Source organism: Callospermophilus lateralis, unplaced genomic scaffold (assembly GCF_048772815.1).
Source record: "Callospermophilus lateralis isolate mCalLat2 unplaced genomic scaffold, mCalLat2.hap1 Scaffold_183, whole genome shotgun sequence".
Lineage (NCBI taxonomy): Eukaryota > Metazoa > Chordata > Mammalia > Rodentia > Sciuridae > Callospermophilus > Callospermophilus lateralis.
Window position 1 is genome coordinate 771510 of NW_027512861.1, and position 23743 is coordinate 795252.

Below are 23743 nucleotides of genomic sequence, written 5' to 3' on the forward strand. Positions count from 1 at the left end.
ACCCCCCACTTCCATCACTTCAACTCATAGGTAGGACAATGTCAGTCATTCTCCATTGGGTACTAGATGCCTATCATCCAAGTGGCCTCTTTGCCTGTCACTCAAAAAGGCTCATCCTAACACAAGTGAGTTGATACACTTTTATAGAAATAACCATGATTTCGTTTCAGGTTATAAGAAAACTAAGTCATTCATAAACCTTAACACTCGGTTGCCAATAGGACTTTATCTATAGTTTACTGATAACCAATTCTGAGCTACAGATGGGTTACAAAAGAACAAAATTCATGTTTTTGGGTTTTCCCTTTTCCTCTTCAGTTATGTCAATGGGGAAGTGATGTGTCTACAAAAATATTTTCTTGACTTGCAACAACAGAGCATTTCAAGTGGCTAAGTAGAGTTCTAGATTTTCATTGATTCTGAACTTGGAAGCTCAGAAAGTGCCAGGTGATATTTTAATAACCCAATCTCTCTCTTCTCATTTTCTGTCGAGTGCTTCAGTGAACAGGGATGTGTGTGTGTGTTTGTGTGTGTGTGTGCAGCACGTGTGTACATGTGTGCACACACATGAGAAGCAAGAGCTCTATTCCCAGTGCAATGACTCTGCTGTTGCTCATTGCTCAGATGCTTTTGAGAGATACACAAACATTTCAAAGCAGGAGAGCCTGTATTGTGGGAATAGTTCAAAAATCTGGGCCAAAAGATTTCCAGGATTAGTACAGTTCCAATTGCCCTGTGCATGAAGAGCATGTAATTCATACCTCTTCCTGAGCTTTCAATCTGGGACATCCTATCTGTAACAGCAGATGCCAGTCTCAAATGCCAAGCTTCAGAGAACTTGTTGCTGATAAGCTTTTAAATACAGCTCTAGCTGTGGGGTTTGGACCAAAGTCTTTACCGCTTATTGCATGCTCAGCTGGAGTAGGCAAAACATAACTTCCTGATTTTAAGGAATATGACTTCAAATGATACTTCTGTGAAGCTGTTGAAGAAAATAAGGTGTTGATTTGCCTTTAAATAAATGGCCATGGACATGACAAGGGACCACACCCAGTAATGGCTCATTCTTTCACCACACTGGAACTGAGTTCTAGAAATCTCTGGGTGAGAACAAATGGGCTTCTTCCTGTGAAATCTGTGCCTCTAGAAGCATCAGGAGCCCACTAGGCGTGACATAAGGTGTCAAGTCACACCATCTTCCATATGTGTGCTATGAGCCAGCTATGACCCTAGATGCTGGGGACACAGATACCATCCCTGCCCTCAAAGAGTGATGACATAGACGGTAAACAGACAAGTGGCCAATCTGTGAATGAGGTCATTTCTGGTACTGATGTAACAGAGAATGACAGGGACTGCATGGACAGGTGGTCAGTGTGGTCTGATGCTCACTCTTCTGGGAAATTGTGGGCATATTTTAATTTATTTATTATAGGGTTTGGGGTGGATCAGATATCTGGTAAAAGGAGCCCCGCCCCCATACACAGATCAAATGAGATTTGGAAGTCACCTTTACCTTGCACATAAAAAGATGTCCTTGGAGTTTGAACTCAGCAGGATACACAAGCAAGAATTGGAAGGAAAAGGCTATGACAACTAAATGGACTGACCTTGGGGACAAGAGTTTCATTTGAATCACATGCTGAGTACAGTGAGTGAAAGGAGGGCTGTGTCTGCCCCTTCTGGTCTTAGCCTGAAAGTCAAGGCTATTCCATTCAGGCACAGAGTTCCCAAAGAGCCCAACAGGGTGAACCTGTGATGTGTCACTCCTAAGCCCTCTAACGCCTTCCAAGGACTTCCTGGGCCCTAGGCATCTGTGCCATTCATTATTTCACAGTAACTGGCGACTGCAGTGTTATCCGCATGGTATTTATTGTAAGATCATAACGGCTGAGGTCGTCTTTGGAAAGATGTGTCCTAGACTCAGCTCTGGGATGTTAAGCATGCTGTGATTTCTTAGTCTTTAAGTTTCTTCATCAGGAAAGGGAAAGTAATGCTTTTCTCATGGGTTGCTTTTAAGGATTACATGAAGAAATGCATCTAAAGCCCTTGGCAAAGTATCTGAATCTTAGAAAAGCACTTGGTACTTGATAGCTATTAGCCAACCATCTCAAAGATTAAAGGGTACTCAAGGCAGCCTGGATGGGGAGTGCCTCTCAGGCTAACTTAATTCTTGATTAACTGGTCGGTTGCTTACTATATCCTTGGTCACAGCCCTTGGAGACCTCCAGCACTCCAGCTAATTGGGATTCAGTGCTGGGAGCCATCAGCCAAGTAGGTGTGACAATTTCCTTGCCAGCTACTCCCATGCTATCTAGTGGAAGGACTCTTGAAAGGTGACCTTGCTCAAGGACCAGGGCAGATCCGTGTTTAGGGTGTCCCCGGTTTAGCATAATAGGAGATTAGGGTGTTCCCCCTTTAGAATAGGGCGGTTTAGCATAATAGGAGATTAGGGTGTTCCCCCTTTAGAATAGGGCGTATCCTGCTGCTGAGTTCCTCTTGAGTTCTTAGGGTCAGACAGTATATTTGGGAGACAGAAGCCCAGGAGTGGTGGATTGGGGCAGAGAACGTGGATTCCCCCAGAACGTGTTTGTAGACGGCCGGTGTGAGTTCGGGAATAAAGAATTGCTGTTTGAATCTACAAGCTGTGTGGAGACTCGTGATTTGTGCCCAGCCAGAGACTGCGGCAATTCAGGAGCCTAATTTTCCAGATGCAGTCTATATAGTATGTGAAAGAGACAGATTGATAGAGACAATACGACAATTTAGAGGGAGATGCATAAATAGTCTACCTATAAAACTCAAGGAAAGACCTGCCACAAGTGGTATTAACCCATGGAACTAAAGCAGGTCCCCTTGAGACAAAGGCTTATTCACCTTCACATCCTAGAGTCCCACACACAGTATGATACCCAATAAATGTCTTTTTTTTTAAAGTGGGAAAAATATTAATTTGAAATTCCAGTGACACGGGGTTTGGTGTCAAGCCGCTTACTGAGAAGCTTCAAGCACTTGGAGAAGTCACTTCGCCTCCCTGGGAATCAGTTTCTTCATCAGACAAGCAAGCGGTTGGATTTGATGGCCTCTAGGTCTCAACCTACCTCCCTGCCTCTGAGAGAAGCCTGTGTTTCCTCCTAACTTACCCTCCAAATACTACAGGAACCCAAATGGCTCCCTCTTACCTGTGGGACAGTGGCATTTCACTGTATCAAGGTGGCTATGGTGCATAGGATAGCCAGGCTGGGTATTCTGGCCAGTAAAAAGAAAGAATAGACAAAACTAGAGAGAGAGAGAGAGAGAGAGAGAGACAGCACCCTGCTCTCAGATGAGACCAAACAAAGCCTCTGAGCACAGAGGCCTACTGCTGGCCTCCTGGATGCTGGAGGGAATGAGTGGTTTCTATTAAGAGGTGGGCACACAGTGACTGATCTCCTTAGAGAGGCTCTTTCTCAATTACCGCAAATATCACCAGTGCTCCTTGTGGTGCATTTTAGCATTTTGGGCCAATTCAAAGCATTCTTCCTTCCTGAGACAGTCCTCCGGCGCTGCTGAGCAGACGGCCCCTCCAATGACTCCCTGATCTTTGGTGGTCTTGGAGGCCCCACAGCCCTGGGAAGAGTCTGGAGAGGGAAGTTCCCATCACCTCCTATCCCAAAGATGCTGGCCAGTTTACATTACGTCAAGTCTCTTAATACTCTAGGAGCCAAGAAAAAAAAAAGAAATCAAAATTCTTAGAAAAATAGATCCTTGAATTTTCAAGGCCTCCAAGTTCTGGGATTGAAAGATGAGTTTTAACCCCATAAAGCTGAGTAGGAACTTGTAGTGTATTGTTAACAAGGAGAAGGTCACTCTGAATTCAATTCCAGGCCTGTACACAAGAGCTGAGCCATCTGAGGCAAGCACTTCCCCTCTATGAGCCTAAGTTGCTCAGCCTGTAAACGTGGTTTGTATGAAATTCAGTCACTCATTCATTCCAGATATATTTGCTCAAAAAACAAGTGAAAGGGAGTTAGATAATATATGTTAAGAATCAGTATGCAGTAGGTATCCTAACAGGTACTCCATAGATATCAATCTTTTCCTTCTTCCCCCAGAAGATAAAACTTTGAGCAACCAGCCTTAGCTCTCTCAAATACTGAGAGGACCCATAGGTTCTAAATTTATAATATATTTATGCCATCAAAAAATCACTTACACTTTGATTATCTGCTGTTTCGTGCCAAGCAACAGCCTAAAGCCACACTCATGAAATTAAAAGCAAGATGAGAACCTGCCTTAGATGCAAACACTCCCATGAAAAAGTGCAAAAGTCTTACTCACTTCTGAGGTGTGGCCTAGAGTGGTCGGACCCTCCTTCCTCTGGAGGGGAGCAGAACTAAGCAGTTAAAGAAAAATGAAGTGTTTTTGGAGATAAGAGAACTGAACAACCTAATGATTGACAGGACTTTTAGGTACTCTGAAGTTGCCCCCTCCCCGTGGGCAACCCACAGATTCCAAGCTGGGGCTGTAGGAGAGGAAGTAGGTTCTGGAAAAGTCCAGAATTCCCCATATGAGAAGGAAGCTACCAAGTTAAAACACCTCTGAGGGCTCTTCTGTCGTCTGAGACCAGGGAGAGCACTGTCAAGAAACACCTCCTCCCCAGAGGGAGGAAACTGCTATCTCCTCCTTCAGCCCCACCACCAACTGCCAAGACAGAAGGCAGGAAAGGCTTGATCCTGCTGAGACAAGCAGCCTGGGAAGTTGACTGTAATTGTGCAAGTAAAGACAGGACCTGGAGTGTGCGCCTTCATCTGCCTTCACCAGCTCCAGCAAAGCTTCCTGGAACATCCCAGCCTACCTTATCTGCTCTGCTGCAGCGGTTCCAGTAAGCACATGTGTGTGTCATCACGCTGGGGTGCCCGCCCCACCAAATTAAAGGAGATTTTATTAGCAAATGTTATGCCCACAAATGGAACGGAAATCTGTCAAAGGCAGCTGGAAGCCTTCTGGAGTGTGGCGGGAGCACAGTCAGGGGTGAATGGTGAAGGGAGAGGCCTATGATTGCTATGATCATAACAACCATCATAATTATTACTGTTGAGTGCTTACTCCATGCCAGAAATTCTATCAAAGGGCTTCATGGACCCCCTCACATCAGTCCTAATACGATCCTAAGCTATAGGTACTATAATTCTGTTTTAAAGATGAGAAAATCAGGGCACTGAGCAGGTAAATGAATTGCTTAAAGAGACGTAATTTTTGAGTGACAGCACTCGAATGTGGCTGTCACTACAGGGTCCACAGTGCTTTCTGAGCACCCAGGACATCAGAGGATCCCCAATAGCCCAGAGACTCAACTATGTAGGCTGGAGTAATTGTGCTCAGTCTAGCCTTTAGAAGAAGATAGAGACCTGGTTTTGAAACACTGTTTCCTGTGCCTGTTTAAAGAGGGGCCTGTTTCTGACCATATCCCAGGAGGTCTGGGAAGCTCTTTTGGGGAAGAAACCAGATGGGTTTTTCAAAGTTTTTAACAATGCAAACAATGCAGAACACAAAAGTGGCTGTTGACTTTAACCATCCAAACAATATAAAAACAGAAAGCTCCAATAGGCTTCAAAAGGATGGAGGAGTCTGTGAGCTACCTGATGGTACTTGTTGGAAGGGAGAAGGAGCTGCCACATGTCCCAGGAGGGACCTGCAGGGAGCTCCTCTCTCAGCCCCCAGTAAAGAAGGAGCCTGGTTTGCGTCCCCGAACCTTGTTCCAACTTTCTCCTTTTGGAAGAGATTTTCCCCCTTGTCCTTTACATTCATCCTACGTGATGAGATGTTGCATTTATTCGGCTTCCCACGCTACTCTTAGACAGTGCCACTTAACAAAGCTGGCGAGAGAAGTGGGGAGGCACACAGCCCGGAGGATGAAGGAGGAGAGAGAGGTGGCCTGCTGGCTGGCCCTCCCTCGCTCTTTACACACTTGTCTCTTATTGAAATAGGAATAAATAGAAGATAGATGATGGAGAAATGGGTAATAGAGATGATAGACAGAGATAGATAATAGATGATAGAAATTAATAGATATAAAGTTATTTATGGGGGGGGGGGCGTACCAGGGACTGAACTCAGGGCACTCAACCACTGAGCCACATCCCCAGCCCTACTTTGTATTATTTAGAGACAGGGTCTCACTGAGTTGTTTAGTGCCTTGTTGTTGCTGAGGCTGGCTTTGAACTCGTGATCCTCCTGCCTCAGCCTCCCGAGCTGCTGGGATTACAGGTGAGTGCCACTGCACCTGGCCGATAAAGTTATTATTAAAAGTTGAATTTGGAAATCCTATCCTGAATTCATCATGGTAAAACACAATCTCATCCAAACCTCCCCAACACTAAAGTGGATACAGGCCTTCCAAAAGAGAACCCCAATTCCAACCAAGCAAGCAAGATTCTGTCCAGTGCCTTCATATACTAGACATTGCTAGTAGGACCACGGCTTCAGATAAGGCAGACAATGTCACGGTAACATAAAGTTACAGTTCAGTGGGGAAGACAGATGTTAAACAATTCAACCCCATAGCACGATGAGTATTCTAGCAGAAATGCCTGCTGCAGTAGAAAGCTTCTTATAATTGGAAGCCTTTCCTCTCCAGGGCCCTTGCTGTCCCCATGGGAAGCCTTCCTTAGGAAATGCACTACAGCTTAGGACTGAGGGGTGGATTTAGAACTAGCTGGCCAGGCTAATGCTCAACAAGGCTCCCAGTCTGGAAATTCAGCCTCAAAATAAAGCATAAGTCATTTTGGCTTAACAGAATCCATTTCTTCTAGCTCTTCATGGTTAGATACTAAGAAGAACTGGCTTTCTTCCTGTACAAGAAACAACCACATCTGTGAGAACCATCTATAAACACATGTGAATAGAGTCATCATAGATCCTTTAACTTTGTTTAAGTGTTAAAAAAAGTGAAAATCACACAAAAAATTCCTGAAGGCCTCCCCCAGGATGTTACATTCATGTGCTAAATGTATAGAGGCAGGGAACTGGCCCAGAAAACCCTCCTGTTCATTTTTGGGTGTGTTAAAAGGCCAAGATGTTGGGCCCTTGAGTTTTGAACTCAAAGAAACTATTAGGAAGGATTCTGCCTTTGAAAGACCAATTAATCCAAAATTCAATAGCCAATCCCAGACTCCTAAAACCAAGTAAGATCCATGGGGAGCCAGTGTTGTGTGGTGACATGAACATCAGCTCTGGCGTTCAGATCTCCATCCTGTCCTAATTAGCTATGACCTTGACTTGTAATGACCTTGGGAAAGTCATTAAGTTTCCCTCCCATACAAAAGGATGATAATGCCAACCACAAAATTAATGTAAAGACCAGATTAGATAATGGAGATGAAAACACTTCACACCCATTAAAACACTCCAGTAGAAAAGTGTAATAGAAAAAAGAAGCCAGCCATATCTCTTGGGGGTCGTCATTTCATAATTTACAGGATGAGATGCTCATCCAAGGCCATGGTGATTGGTTGTTAATGGATCATGATAGCAGTCCTGGGGTGTGGTGTTATTCCAACAGTGCTGAAATGGCCTATTAAATACTGAGTTTCTAATAATAAAGTTCTCAAGTATGCAAAAGATAGACTATTTTTTGGAATTATATCAAACTTAAGGTTATTCCCTGAAGTTATTTCCTTTTATGGGAGAGAAGAAAGGATAAAGTTGTGACTACTATGACTGAGAATAAGCCAAAGACCATGTAAACCTCAAATTATATTGTGTCTCCATGTGGACTCTATCCATTAAGTGAGTCTTCTCAGAAAAAAAATGTGGAGGATGTGGCTCAGGAAAGCAAGAACTTAGTTGTACCTTTTTTCTTTGGCCCAGATAGAGTTTCAAACCACAACTCCACCAAGTGGCTCTTACTGACTCTAATGCACATTGTTATCACTGCAACATGGTTTTCTTCTGACTAACCCAACTTTTGTCTGGAAACCCTCAACTTGTGCTTTGGGGTGGGGGCAGAAGCCCAGACTCCTAGCTCCAGTGGACAGGTTATGATTGACCTTGGTGAAGCATTAAGGTCCAGTTTCTCCTCATCAGGGACTGGTTAGGGATGTGATCCCACTTGTCCAATGAGAAGTAAATAGAAGTCAATCAAGCACTCCTGGAAAAACCATTCCTCCAATATCAATATCAATATCACTGAACTCCTGGAATGGTCTCATCCCAGACTTCTTGTTGTGGAAGATAATACTTTAGGAGAGTTGATTGCTCTGTTACTTACACTGCACTGATAGCTACAAACCAAGACCCAATGGATAACAATCTCATAGTTTGATGCATAGATGGATTGCAGCTTCTCTTTAGTCATGGGAGTTATAACCCTCACTCTCCTATCCAAGAAAGTACATCTGACTCAATGTGGTGAGACAGATATTTGTGCCGTTAGTGGGGGATAACCTTGAATCTGTTCTCATTTACCAGACACAGCTGTTGACCACTGATCATTTGGATTAGTTGTTGCCTACACTCCACCAGTTGTTACATATCTTTATCATTGACTGTGCATACATTTGACAGGATCTTAAATAATGCCACATTCGTATCACTGTTTTGAAAGAATCTGCCCTTGTCATCTCCCAAGAAGTCACCAGAAGCAAAGGAGATAAAACATGGAGGCCCTTTTAGCCAGAAGTCATTCTGCAACACCCTCCGCCTGCACACATATGCTAAGTAAACCTTGGTTCCAAGCTTCAGCTATAAGACCAAGAAAGGGTCAAGCAAATGGATGAGGTTTAATCCTAAACCAAAATTTAACACTCAAGATCCTAAGTCAGTTATAACACCCTCCCCTTTCCCTGCCTAAAATGACCTCCAAGCCACATGGTGCCCCCCTTTTTTTTCTCTTTCTCTAGAATTTGGGTTCCTATGCTCTTCCACCATCTGCTTCTAAAATCCGGAGTCAGCTTGGAGGGTCCCATGGTTCTCAACCCATCGTTGTCTGTGGCAGAGCAGGTAGGGCAAACCAGTAGCTCTCAGAATTTTTGAGGAGTGAAACTATGTTTTTCTTGCTTTCTTACTCAGAGGACCCAATTGTGAGGCAGTCAGGAGAGGGGACAGTCTAGTTAGAGCTGCCGTGTGAAGCTTTGATCCCATCCTCAAACTGAGAGTAGGAAGGGTTCTGAGAAACCCAACAAGCGGGGTCCTCCAGGAACTGTGGGGACCCGGCAACCTGGAGGTTCTAAGAGGCCTAGATCGGATGGGAGCTCCCTGTTACACGCTTTCACAAGACCTTGGGCTTCTCCTTCATAACACTCACACGGTATAATTAAATAGGGGCTTATTAGCTGTTTACCATCTGTCTCGGTGATGGACTGTAAGCTTATCACGGAAGCGGCCGTGCCTCTCTGGTTTCAAGTTGTACCCCAATGCCTAGTACAGCAGAACACACACTGGTGTTCCATGCACACATGCTGAGTGAAAAACAGAATCATTTGAAAACCCCTGCTTGTTGATCCAACTCATAGAACTGCTCAGAGAGGCTGAGCAGAACCCAGGCCAGGTTGCTCTTGGGCCCTTTGGATCCAAAGGTTCATTAAGGCAAAAAAGGATCAAAACAGATACCAAATAAGGACATGCAAGATAGTCACAGGAAACCAGGTCCAGCACTGCGAGGGCTCCAGAAGAGGGGAATCACCTCACCGTTTCCCATTGTGTCACCAAAACACCGTTTATTTAGTCTTCCTCTGTTTTTGAACTTCAGGTCTCCTTGGGGAAATTTCAGCCCATTGTCCTCTTGCTCAATGCCTTCTCCTCTATCATTTCAGAGGACAAAATGGAAAGGTCCGGGAGTCAGATTGTTTTGCTACTAAATAGTTGTATGACCTCAAGCCAGTCCCTTGAAGTCCTCGAGGCTCTGTTTCCTTGTCTAGTCCAATAAAACTATTTTTACCACCCTTTCCACTCTGACATGCCATCATCTTTGACTTTTGGTCACCAGGCCAGGCTAACTTTGCACAGAGAGCCCTTTCTCTCTTTCTCTACTTCTGAGTGCTACTGTGTAGGCTCCATTCAACCTGAGCCTCCGAGCTGACCCATCAACCCTAGCAAAGCATCTAAGAAGCATCCCACCTTGTGCTTCTATGGAGTTACCACCGCAAATGCATTGAGACTCATCTTGGCAGAGTGCCTGGTCCCCTGCCAGCCTGAATGAATTTTCATGCCTCAGGAAATGGCCACAACCAAGATGTCTGAGCCAGGACTGGGCCCTCCTAGATAAGCAGGGGATGGCAGGCAGCTCCCAGAAGGTTGGTGAGCATTCCGAAGAATACAGTTTCAATGATTGGGGTCATCCAGCAACAGGAGCCATAGATAAAGGCAAAATTCACCTCAGGTAATAATAGCACCTTGTAATTTTACATCACATGCTCCTGCCTACCAGCACAAAACACTTTCACACCAGGAGGCCAAGGTGGAGAGGTCTGGGGGAGGCAGAGGGATTATTATCCCCTGGTGGTTCACACAGTATATTGAAGCATTAGACTGGAGCCAATAGCCCAAGGTCACACAATTAGGCTTTCACAGGATGGGAACTAGAGCAGAGTGTCCTAAACTTACCCAGGGGCTATTTCTAGTAGACTCTTGATGGAGCCTTTTGTTTATACCTTGGTTCTATCTTATCTTACCTGTCCAGGTAGGGAGACTATTTTTTTTCCCCTTGGGGATGAGTAGTAGGAAACTTGAGTGGCCCAAAGCTGGCTGGCCAGCCTAAGTTCAGAATCCAGATTTCTTGACTTTGGATGCTACAAGCAGGACCCAGTGGGGCCCGTCCACGGGAAGCTGCTATTTTTTTGCATTTGGGAGGCACAGCAGAGCTCCCGTGGCAGCTGAGAATGCAGAAGCTCTAGGGCTGATAAAAGTCGTAATTAACATGCAACGTACAACCCTTTCATATTCAAAGGCTTTTTCCCCATTAGCTTGTTATTCCTCCTATCACCCCCATGGGTGAGGCGTCATTTTTTGTATTCTCGGTTTGCAGATGGAGAAGGCGATGCAGAGATGGCACCCTTTGCCAGGAAGCCTGGCCCTTGTTCAGAGGAGATTCCTGACTCCCAGCAACTAACTGCACTTGGGGTGACGGGAAAACAGAATGGGGGTGAATCATAAGAGAAGGCCCAAGCAACTCTCAGTAAGACTGTTTTTAGACTACTCTGAAAGGAGGTGGAGCTGACAGTGTGGCTACTTGGCTACCTTCAGGAATGACTGAACTCCCAGAACCTTCTATACTAACGATCAGAAGCATAAGCTGGAGAAAGCTGTTGCTCTACTATGGTGATAGCCCAGTGATATCACCTGGGGGTCAAATCTTCCATTTTTTTTTTTGTCCATGGCAGATATCACTAATGGATCACAGCACTCTCTGTAGCTGAGTCAAGGTTTGACTTCTTAGTACAGCACTTCAGAAAGCTCTGGGAGTCAGTAGGAAATGTCACAAGAGCTGACTTCTACTTGCTATGGCTGCTGAGGACTGTTTGGGATTCACTTAAACTGCCACTTTCTAACCCAGGTCAAGTTGTCAGGGTTCTCTCTCGACCGATACTGAAGCTGTCTTGCTTTGAAACTCTGTTAGCACTGACAGATGAGTCATCAGACTTCTGTGCTAGGGAAGTTAGTAATGCAGTGCCACTATTAACCAATTACCTAGAATCAGTCCAACGCTATCCCTCACTGTTCTTCAACGTGGACTTTATTTTTTTTAAAAATATTTTTAGTTGTGGATGGACACAATACCTTTATTGTATTTATCTTTATGCAGTGCTGAGGATCGAACCCAATGCCTCACACATGCTAAGTGAGTGCTCTACCACTCAGCCCCAGCCCCAGCCCCAGCCCCAGCCCCAACATGGACTTTCTTATCCAGGCAGGCTGACCCCTCTTCTGTCCCTGATTCAGTCATATTAATTTCTCCTGCTTTAAACTTTTGGTCCATTCTCTATCCTGTCCTGGGGTTTCTCTCCTCTTCTGTATCCATCTTCTTTCCACATTCAAGTCATCCTCAAATTCTTGAAGCCTTCCCATATAGTCCCAGCTCAGGAAGATGTCTGGTTTTTTTGTTTGTTTGTTTGTTTGTTTTCTGATCTACCAACACTTGGTTATTTGCTCTTAGGTACAACTCTTTCACCTACTAAACTTCTATTCTACTAAACTGTAAAATTCTGAGGAAACTAGCTCTTCTACCTCGCCCACTTCTTTCCACAGAACCAATCACACCATACACTCTAATAAGCTAAAGGGGTCTGTTTGTCACCATTTTAAAACTGGGGAAAGAGAAACAACCAATAAGGGAAGGACCTTGCCCTTGTCATCCTGTGTCTAAGGGAGAAATGCTAGACCTTGGCTGGGTATGTGTGGGTTCTCAATTCTCCTAAAATAATACTTGTGTCTGAATGATGAGCTGGAGATCCAGATGGCTGAACCACATTCAACCCTAATTGAGGGCATTGTATGTGACATGAGACCTGAACCCATCTGGAATTTAATTTCAACCCAAACCCATGGTCAAAGGATTCGTGATGGGTGTAAATTGGGAACAATCAGAATAGGCTGTAATCTGACCAGGATTTTCAGTGACTGATAGAAGACTGGAACCAGACAGAGGATTTAGCCTCTGACCCATTTAGACAAACTCCTCAGTAATAAAGTCTTTAGGCTCCTTTTTTTTTCCTCTGCCCACTTAGAGCAAGAGTTTCTCTGGCTTCCTGGGAAAACAAACAAACTTAGAGGGAGTCTGGAAGACTCTCCGTAGAAGCAGCAGCTCACCAACACACAGACCTGTCTAACTCAGAGCCTTGACTAAATTTTATATGTAGGTAGTATATATGTACATACATGGGTTTGTACTTTTGTTTTTCTTTTCTGTTTTTTCTTTAAGATTCTCATAATGTTTTTCCATAAGATACTAAAGCTCATCCTCTAAGTTGAGCTTTGGCTGAGTGTTGTGGTTCATGTTGCAAGGTTCCTTTAGGGAAACTGAGAATTCAAAGGTGTTCCTGGAGCTTTAAGAGTGAAGACACCATCTTTTCTTTCCTTTATGAGCTGGCTGTTCTGACTTGGAGCAATGTTTCGCAAGGACAGTTTAAAGGACCTTGCATTTAGAACCTACAGGTAACTCTAGGCCTGGATTCCTGGAGTGTCAGCTGTGTGGGTGGGACATGTCAACTTTTCTGACCTGAGCTTCTTCAGCTGTCCACTCCCCAGGCAATGAGAGTGGAGGACTCTGGGCAACGTGCCTTCTCCCTCGGAGTCATTCTGGCTTATTGGCATTTATAGGGTAACTGGGTCCATATGCTTGTTTCTGGCATGGACCAATAATTCACTTCTGACACTTAATATAAACCAGACACCACATTTTTTTGGTACTGCATTATAATAGTGTTATTCTTTCCATTAAGTTTTATGAAACTGAGGTATTAGTGGGCCCACAGAATGGTGAATTTATAGAACAAAAGGCCTGGAAAGAACTTGAGAGATCCATTAGAATCCAGCCCTCTCATTTTAAACATGGAAAAATGGTGGTAAAGTTGGGTTAAAAAAGATTTTCTGAACATCACATAATGAATCAGTACTCAGAACTAAAATAGCACAATCATTTCTATTCTTTGGGTAATTTCTTTTATTTTTAGTTGTAAATGAACACAATACCTTTATTTTGTTTATTTATTTTTTTTATGTGGTGCTGAGGATCAAACCCAGGGCCTCACATGTGCAAGGCAAGCACTCTACCATTGAGCCCAAACCACAGCCCCTTGGGGTACTTTCTATGTACTAGACACATAGCTTTAGAAATGATGAACAAAATATCTTTCTTGAAGCTTAACAGTGCGACTGCCTGAGCTCATACTGCTTCCACGTAGGAGAGAGAGGAATAAACTGAAGTCTGTCTTCTTTTATTACCCTAACACCTCCATGCACCCTCCCACAAGGCCCGGCCTCCTCCTTTGGGCTATGTGGTTATATGGAGGTGATCCTTGGTTTGGAAGATTTTTAAATCATGGATTGAAAGAACCAACACTTTTTATATTTTCCTTTTAACGTAGTGACCAAAAAGCCAACATACTCTCTCTGAGCATATTGAGAATATGATTCTGAGAGTCAGAGTTCATAATACATGAAACCAGATTAAAAAATAAAAACTGAGGCAAAGAAGGAGCCAGACTTAAAGGAAAAGAATGAGCTCTAAACTTTTCCTATATTGCCTGATATGTCAAACCTCCAGAAGGATCCACTAAAACCTGAGACAGTGCTGAGAAAAGATATTTCAAGGTTCAAGAGTCATTACAAGAGGCATTAGAAAAAATATTTTTCCCCTGTAGAACATGAAAAAGAATTAGACCAAACCTATAAAAATCACAAATGGTAAATGATGGGGATTGCTTTCCTAGTCAAATCTAGAAATGTTATTCATTCAACCATCTAAGTATTTATTTAGCCCTTACTATAATTGGGGGGATATGCCAACAGCTGGGAGCTCTAGTTGTACAAAAATGTACCCGAGGCATGGGCTTTCCCCTAAGGGACTTTAGAGTCATTACAAGGCTAAGGGACATCCTTAGAACCTCTTTTTAACTGAAGGCATACCACAGAGTCTTTATAAATTAACAGGGGGAACAACTGGAAGATCATAAAGGAAAGTGAAAGTTACTTAAGTTGCCTAAAGGTATGAACCTGACATATGAAAACAGCTAGTACCAGCACAGAGGATCCAGTGCAAAGGCAGTCTCCTGGGCAAGAGATTTCTTCTTCAAACTCTTGTCTGCATCTGTATGTTCGGGGCTCCTGTCCTCCCTCCGAGGTGTGGAGCCTGCAGCTCCCTAGTGGCTACAGGGCTGGTCATCTGAAGGCTGCCAGATGGGTGCTCAGGCCTGCTGGACTCTGGGTTTTGAACTGGGAACGTTCAGCATTGGCAACATTTGTGGCTGACATAGAACATTAAATGAGGAGACACTCATTTAATGCTTTCATAGTTTACAAAGTGTGGGGCGAGAGGTATGGGTGAAAACAACACTCTAGGTCAGAGTCTGCATGGAACTGTTCATTAGTCCCTGGCACCTTAATTTGCATAGTGTGAACACCTGTGAAGAGGCATTACAGTCATCACCCATGTCTTCAAGGAGATGAAGTACAACAAGGTGCTGCTTAACTCTCTGACTGGTGCATGGGTCCTCCCAGAAGGCACAAAGACCCGCTTGAGTGCACCCAAACCAAAACCGATGGGGAACCTTGGACACTTCCCTGTTCCCAGGTTAACTGCCTGGACTCTGTCTTGCAAACTAAATCAGATGTCCCCAAGGGGCTTTGCCTCCTGCCTTCCTGGGTGGCTTGTTTTTCATCCAGGGGTATGCGGAGAAAATTCACTTGCTCCATGATGTGACTGATGTTCACCTACTGGGCCAAACTTGGCTTGGGCTGAGTTCTTTGTGCCCTGGATGTGGGAAGCCTGACTCCTGACAGGCCCCTCCCTACAGTTGTAAGTGATAGAAAGAAGACCTTCGAACCTGGGGCTTTTAAACAGGCCAACATTTTGCTGCTATTCAGTTGGTTCATTTCCATTTTGCCCAATCTTGAGTCATGGTCCTAGCTGATGGAGAAATACCAATCAAGAGCCTTCACTTTTCATCCTGGTGAGAAATACTGATGTAACAGTGAACTCAATTCACCATCTTCTCCAGTCCTACACCCTCCCCAACATCCCATCAGTAAAGGAGTGTAGAACTTCCATGCAGGGATTGGAATGAATGAGCCACTCATCGTATGAATGGGAAGAGTTTTCATGATGACTTCTCCCCCCTTCATTTTTGCAATTCCAATTCTCTCCTCTGACATTGTGTTTGAAAAGGAAAAGCAAAACCAGCTCTGTGGGCATTATGATCCCACACACAACCAGATTCCCAAATAGTTTTTGAAAACAACCAGAATACTCCCAGGTAAAATCATCTAGGTTTGGGGGATGCCCTGAAATCTTAATATACCAGGAAAATCACCATCATTTTGACCGAGAGCATGAACTCTGTAGCCAGACCTGCTGGGTCTGAATCCCATCTCCATCAAATCCCAATTGTGTGACCTTGGCCCAGTTACTTAAATTCCCCATGCTCAGTTTCCTTATATGTATAAGAAGAATAACAACAGCATCACCTTCATGAGGCTGGTGTGTGGTGAGTTAGCATACAGGAAGCAACTGGTATGTGCTAGCACATCGTCAGCACCCCGTGTTTGCTATTATTACCAACGGTGATGATGGTATCTCAGAAACATAGAACAAGCCACAAAAAAGCAAGTGCAGAAGATACAAGAACTCTAAAACAACAACATGAAATTTCAGCCACCACCAGAAAAGACTTGCTGTGACACCATAGTAAATGCTCAAAATGACTGGTGATGAGCACACCCCCACACACATACCAAAGTCTTGCAATTAACTTTTACTCTCAAAAGGTCGAGACCCTACTGAGGTCTGAATTAGAACAACATATATTCCATGTTTGTGTAATTATGTCAAAATGGACTCTACTGCCATGCAGAACTAAAAAGAACCAATGGAAAATATTTTTAGTTAAAAAAAAAAAAGAAAGAAAGAAAGAAAAATTTTAAAAAGGTGAAGACCCAAGGCAGGTTTTAGGGATCTGAGTTTTGCAAAGCGGTTGGTGACTCAGTCCCTCCACACCCACCTGAGACCCATCTGCCCACACTTGCCCTTATGAAGGACACTTGCTTCAGGAGGACACACCCAGGCTGCCAGTGCACCCCAAACTCGGGGAGATCTGGTTCCATGAGTTTCTGTCCCCTGTAATACCCATGCACTCATTTTGTGCCCGAATTCCCGTCTGAGTCTCATGGGGCAGGGGACCCACGGGAAGGCAGGACTTGGCCCAGTTGTGGACAACTTCCCACTTGGCAAACTGGGAAGAGGAGGTCAGTGTGGCTCTCTGTCAGAGGTCAGGCTTCCCTGCACATGGGCATCTTTCCTGCAGCACCATCATGTTGGAAGGCAGCTTGATAATTCTCTCTCTCCCAGAGAGCCCCACAGGAGACAGCCAGAAGCTTCTGTGAAGCCCTCCGGCTTCTCTCTCAGCCACCACCACCTTTCAGAAGCAGGCGTGGGGGTTAGGTTGGCCTCTCACCTGTGGATTCCACCCTCAACATGGAGGCTCCCAAATGGCCAGACCTCCACACTGGGCACTGCTGGGGAGTGTTATATTTTGAGGCTTCAGTTTGGGATTGGTGTCATCCTCTCCCTTTCCCTTCTTGGCCTAACCATCTATACAACCCTGCCCTCCCTGGCCACAGCAAGCAGCCACTAAAGCCACAAGCAGATGAGTGAGCTCTCTGCTCGGGCTGACCAAACATGAGCCCTGTGGCAGGCAGTTGCCCCTCAGCCCTGCCCAGAGCCAAGCCAGCCAGCGCCCCCGATGGCACGTACATTCAGCACATGAATGCACTGGCCTCTTAAGCAGACCAGCCAGCCAGCTAGCATTCCTATGGAGAAGTAGGTCTATATTCTAGAACTTCAACTCAGTTCAACAAATAGTTTCTGGTCACAAAGGTGTACCAGCTCTAGGGTCTGGAACTCCAAAAAAATGAAGAAAATATGATCCCTGATATCAGGGGGCTCCACAGAGCTGTAGAAGACAGATAAGAGAAATACCCCTTCTATTCCTCTTGGCGGATGGGGCTGGCTTCTCAGACCCAGTTTGGGGGAGTGTTTTAAAAAAAAATTTCATCTGCTCCATGAGTGGAGAGTAGGGTTTAAATTTCAAATGGGAGGAACCAGTTCTCCCTAAAGAACACCTGTGTCCTCTTTTAAGTGGAGACACAATGGAAATTGAGTCATTGGCATCTCACTTTGCAAACCCCCAGAATTTCTCTCTGGGGTCCAAAAGATCCCCTTTGAAAACGACGCTGTGGGAGGCAGCCTCCGCCACCTTCTTCAGCTCCTTCTTTCACAAGAATCACTTCCCTTTCAGGGTCTGGGTGGAGTTGACTAAAACAGAGGTGTTGGGGAAACAACCACAGCTAATCTCTCCCTCAGCCCCTGGCTGGGCTGCTGGGGAGGCCTCGCTCGCCTCCTGCAACCTTCTGACCATCAGCAGACTCCAGCTGATTCACCATCTCTTGGGTGGCCCCATGTCACCTGGCATTCCACACTAGTTTTGGCTCAAAATCCTTGACTTTTGCAGAGAACCATGTCAGCCCAAGGGGGAACCAAGACTTCCCCTTACCAGGGGCAGGTATAACCTGCTAATGAGCCTGTGACCAAGGGCCCCTGCAGGTTGCTGCATAAGAAGCGCCTGCAAGGTCAGTGTGAGAGCATCTTCAGGGTCTCTTTCTCAATTTCAGGGGAGGCCTTTGCCCTGACTTTTCTCTTAGGGAGCAACCTCTCCATTTTTTCCAAGTTTGCAAATGAGAGCATGTCTAGAAGGGCAGCTGGACTCTGATAAGGGAATCGACTGACTTATTTTAGCAACAACTAAGAAGGTTGACATCTCTGACAGCTGCGGCCAGGCCTGCAGAATGACGAGTCAGGACAGGGCAGGGCAGGGCAGGGTATTCAAGAATCCACAACCAGCCCGAGGGTGGAGGGCAAAGCCATTCATGCCAGGCTGTGCTGGCCTCGGAAGACAGGAGGATGGGAGGATCACACACAGTTCCCAAAGTTCTCCAAAGGAAAGTAATGAATGGACGGAGCAGAGGCCCTGAGGTTCAACCTGGGGGGATTTGAGACTACGGGGAAAACATAACTCTACCACTGTATCCTTGGGCAAGTCAAATTAGGATATGTTAGAATGTACTCCAGGATGGGTGAAGTTGGAGCCTCAAATTCTTTATCAAGAAAATGGAGTGAAGAACACACTCATGCATAGGGCTGCTGTGAGGCTTATGTAAGGACTCATGGCAACCCCCAGCTCAATGTTTAGCATAGAATTGGTGCTTAGTGAGTGCTATTTTCCTAGAAACTTAGGACCCTGCTTTGCATAGAACCATCTGGTACAATAGCAAAGTGCCAGATTTTAAAACCGGCATCCACAGATGTCTCAGGAGGCAACAGAAGCCCCAGGACAAGGTGGAATTGTTCTTGAGCATGAACTTGCTTTACCATAATGTGTGTGTGTGTGTGTGTGTGTGTGTATCATGGACTATATTATATACATATATTATGGAATAGGAACATATATATTCATTCCTATTTTATTGGTGCATTATGATCATACATAATAATGGATTCAATTCTTTGTTACATATTTGTACATGTACATGTTGTGGCCATAAAATTTGGTCACTATTCTCCCTTAGTGTTTCCCTCCTCCTCCACCAGCTTCCCTTCATATTATCATTCTTTATGAAGCTCAAACAGAACTACTGTGGGGGCAAACTACAGACTTGGGATGAGTGGTAAGACAGTATTTAAAGTGTTAATCAAGCGTTCGGCAGGGTTGGGGCAGCCTCCTACAGACCTCCAAGATAGAGGTATTTTAGAGACCAAATGTATGAAAGGTATCCTGCCCTAATCAGTCTCAGAGGGCAAGTCACTAGTCCCTCTCTTTCATGGTCTACTTCCTCCTTGGGAAAAAGAAGTGATTTTTTGATGTGAGTGTGTGTGTGTGTGTGTGTGTGTGTGCGTGTGTGTGTGTGTGTGTGTTATGTATGTGTTTCCCTAAATGATGCTTAGAGTCCCCCGCTCTGAGTTTATGACAATGAATCAGGGAATATTTCTTGAATGAATGGAAGGGGATGTGTCATAAACTAGGAATTTCATGTGGTGCAGCATCCCCTCCCACGTGGGAAAATTTGGAAAAAAATAGACCCTTCTCCTGCGGCTGCAGCCTCCAACACACGTACTCACACCAAGCGTGTTCAGGATGCCCCGTGTGTGCCAGGGGAATCACTGAATTAATCAGTGCTAACCCCCGAGGGGATGCAGCTCTGCTTCCTGGTTTCCTTTCATGGGAACACAGCCAAAGCCCTGGCTCCCAGAGATGGAGGCATCTCTAAGCCCCAGTGGGAGCAGAAAGGTACCGGCCATCCCCAGGCAGAAGGGTTCTCAGAGGCGCCCCTCTTTCTCAAAACCAGGGGTACAGTTCCCTAGCACTGACCTTTCACCACAGAGGAAGGCATTGGGTGTACAGAGGACTCCTCCGCCTCTAAGGCCACATTCTTCTCCCCACACCTCATTCAAGGTACCTGTTCTCCAACTCTGAGTTTCTAGGTTCAAAGGTGCTTAAAGGAGCTTTGACTATTGCTATGCTTTCTGATACAGAGTTTGGACCTTTCTTTCCTCTGCTCAAAGCCTTGCCCCTTTCCATTTTCATGGTCTTCCAGAGTCTTCCACACCCAAGAATGGACCATGGTGGTGCCTTTCCATTCCTCTCCCTTCCTTCTTCTTCCACCTCTGCCTACCCAGCCCTGGGTCTGCCGTTAAGTCCTGTCTCCTTTTCAAGTCTCAGTTCCTTTTAAACAACTTCACAAGCACACGGAAGTCAGGACCCAGGTGCTCACTGCAGCTGGCACTTCTCGTGCCTTCTGTGAATGATGCACCCAAAGAGACCAGGAAACCCGAGGCAGGAGTGAGCCTGCTGGTCTCTGGGAGAACCCCAAGGGTCAAGAGTATTTGAGGATGGGGGCCCTTTAGAAGGAGACAGGCTAAGAAGAATCAAGATACTCAGAGACAAAGCAGAAGACACCACCGGTGGGTAACATTCGAGCAACCTTCCCTGGAAGCCTCAGGGAAGCTCCCCGGCCTCTGTTCTTTAAGGCTGGGCCCAGGGCTCCTGCCAGTTCCCCTCCAATAAGAGCATTTCTGCCTTTCAAAGGCCCCTTGGAGCTCCAGTTCCCTGTGGCCTCTGGTCTAGTCCTGCCCCAAATCCTATCCAACTTCGCCCATCCTGGAGTACATTCTAACATATTCTAAGCCTAGGCTTCAGAACTCAATGAACCTGAGTTCATATTCAGTACCACCTGTGGCTGTGTAACCTCAGCAAGTCACCTAACCTCTCTGAGCCTCTGTTTTCCTCCTATTGCAAGGGTAAAATGAGATAACATATGTAAAGGATTTAACACAGTGAAAGTATACAACAGTGACTAGTGCTATCACAGCGCTATTATTGTTGTTATTGTTGTTATCATTATTTGCATTGCTTCTGTTCCAGGAATCAAAATTCTAGTTCCCACAGGTTGGGTTGTCTTTTGCTTTCCTGGTATTCCTAACAACTGGGTTTAATAAGTATTTGCTGAGTAGAATTAACTGTAGGCTGAGCTGTCTCTGTGACCCAGCTGGCACTACTTGAAAGAAAAATTAATTTTGCTAGTGATAAGCAAATCCGTCATGTTCAAGCTCCCTCCAGCTCCAAGGCTACCAGGCAGCCCTATCAGTGTTTGGATTTTCCCTGACTGATTGGCAGAACCAGGAGGTCGCAGCTGGCCCAGTCATTGCCTCTCCTATACAGTCTCCCTGCTGCTGCCCAGCTGCCCGGGCTGGTCCCTCATAGACATCCAGACCTGACCTCAGAGCTGGTTCAAGTTTACACAAGAGTTATGGTGGTCAGTGACTGGAGGGGCGATAAGGGCTTGGGAAACCAGATTCAGTGGGGGAGCCACCCTTACTTTCTCAGTTGTCTTTCTGGAAATCTCATTGCCAAGGGCTCTCAGGCTTCTAAGTGCGTGGCCACCTTACCCAGGCACCTACCCCTCCTGTCCCAGTGCCAGTACCTGCCTCAGCTCCTCTTGCCTGTGCCCTGCCTAGCTCTGCCCTGTCAACCACAGACTGCGGGGCTCAGAGAGCCCTTGGGCGCAGGAGCCTGCTAGTCCAGACACCTGCAAAGCATCCAGGAGTACAGTTAACTTGCGGCCATGTGCTCCAGCCCTAAGGACCTCACCCAAAACTGCTCGTGGGCAGCCGGCCCAGCGAAGCCTCCTCTCTCTTTCCCGGTTCTTCTCAACACAAGGATGCTTCCCACCAGCAGAGTCTACCGGCAGTTCAGCGCCAATCCCAGCCCTGCTTTCCAGAATCCAACCCAAGTCGCTCGCCTTCCGCTGGACTACAGTCCCCCAGGGCCACTCTGCCCGCGGAGCTCCCGCGGAGCCGTCCTGGGTTCCCACTCCGCTGGCCCCGATGGCCGCGGTCACTCACCGATCTGCAACTGCGCCAGGCTCAGCTGCACGAGGCAGAGTCCCCAGGCTGCGCCACCAGAGCTTGTCCATGGTGTGTGTGCGCGAACCGCGAGAGCAAGCAAGTGGAGCTGGGGGGTCCCGGGGCGCGGGGTGGGGTGTGGGCCGAGGACGCAGCGACAAGGGCGGACCGAACCTGTCAGAGGCTGGGGGCCGCTGGGCAATGAGGCCGCCTCGGAAGTTGGCTGTAGTTTTTATTCCAGGGTTGAGAGAGTGACCTAAGAGGGAGGGAGCGAGTGAAGGACACACCCAAGCGAGGGGCTGTGACTAAGCAGCCAGCAGCGGTTTAAAGACGTACCAGCCCTCCTCGGCCCTGGCCCACCGCCCCCGCCAGGTTCTTAATGGAAGTTGTAAATCCAAGCTGCCGGACCGTGGCAGCGCCTGGAGGCGCCCACCCGCCAGATGCACCGCCGGGTTCTCCCGCCAGTTCGCCCCCCGCCGGAGGATGACTGAGTCCTAAAACCTCTCGGCTGAGTTCTGCCTCTGGCCTCTCCTTTCCCGCTAAATTTCTCTGAGTCAGGCTGGGAAGGATTCTCTGGTTTTCCCCGGCGAACGGCTGGAGATCCTGGGAGAGAAGCTGGGGCAATGGCGAAATCCTGCCCAGATGGCGCTTCCAGGGCCATAGTGGAGAGTGAGGGGTGGAGAGCTTATGGGAGCGCTCGTCCTTCTTCCCCTAAGAGAGTAGTGAAGTCCGTGGTGCACAGATGGGTCAGGGGCAGCTACTGATGGCCAGCCACAGGGCTGGAATTTGCCTCCCCAAATCCATGTGTTGTTCATCCTCAGGTCCCAGGATGATACCTCAGTCCTTCCACTCACTTACACACTCATTCATCCTCCCAAGTAGTTTTTCATCCACCCATCCACCAATCTACCATCTTTCTTTACATCCTCCCATCCATCCTTCTGCCCATCCAGTATCCACCCATGTTCATCCGTCTTCCCAACATCCACTAGATCAACCACACATCCAACCATCCATCCAACCACTAGTTCTTCCACTCATCCACCATACAACTTATCTATCATTCCATACATCTTTTTCCACATTTCTTCATGAAATTGCATCCCTCCACCATCCTCTTCTCCATCATCCACCCATGTATGAATTCCTCCACTCATCTGCCATCCATCAACATAACCACCCATCATTTTTTCCATCCTCTCATTCATCCACCCATTCACCCATTCTTTCTTGCTTCTACATATCCTGATTCTGCAAATCTTAATCCACTTTCCCCCCTTATCCTGGCCAATAAATCTCAAAGAGGGACAGAGATTATCATATTCTTCCCGGGAGGCATTTCAAGTTGGAAAACATGAAAAATCATATTTTTAATTCATACCTACCCATTATATACTATGAATTAATATTGGGAAAGCAAAAGCAGGAATTTTTGCCTGATGAGATACACAGAAAAATGCAAGTGATTATCAGTGGCTGTGTAAGACCCTGAAGGAACTTCTGAGGGAAGGTAAGATTTTGTAATTCATTAAAGGAAAATGAAAAATGGAGAGAAATGCACCTAATTATCCACCCGTCCACTCATTCATCATA

The 23743-nt window shown here is 46.1% G+C and overlaps 1 protein-coding gene across 1 annotated transcript in view; it reads right to left on the reverse strand.

Annotated features, from left to right (window-relative positions):
- Positions 1-23163, reverse strand: part of LOC143387993 (CD44 antigen-like) — an 81442-nt gene extending 58279 nt beyond the window's left edge. The window contains 3 exon segments of the mRNA XM_076842044.2: positions 22151-22373; positions 22487-22861; positions 23074-23163. Coding sequence (XP_076698159.2) covers positions 22151-22373; positions 22487-22861; positions 23074-23163 — 688 coding nt within the window.
- Between the last annotated feature and the right edge of the window lie 580 nt (positions 23164-23743).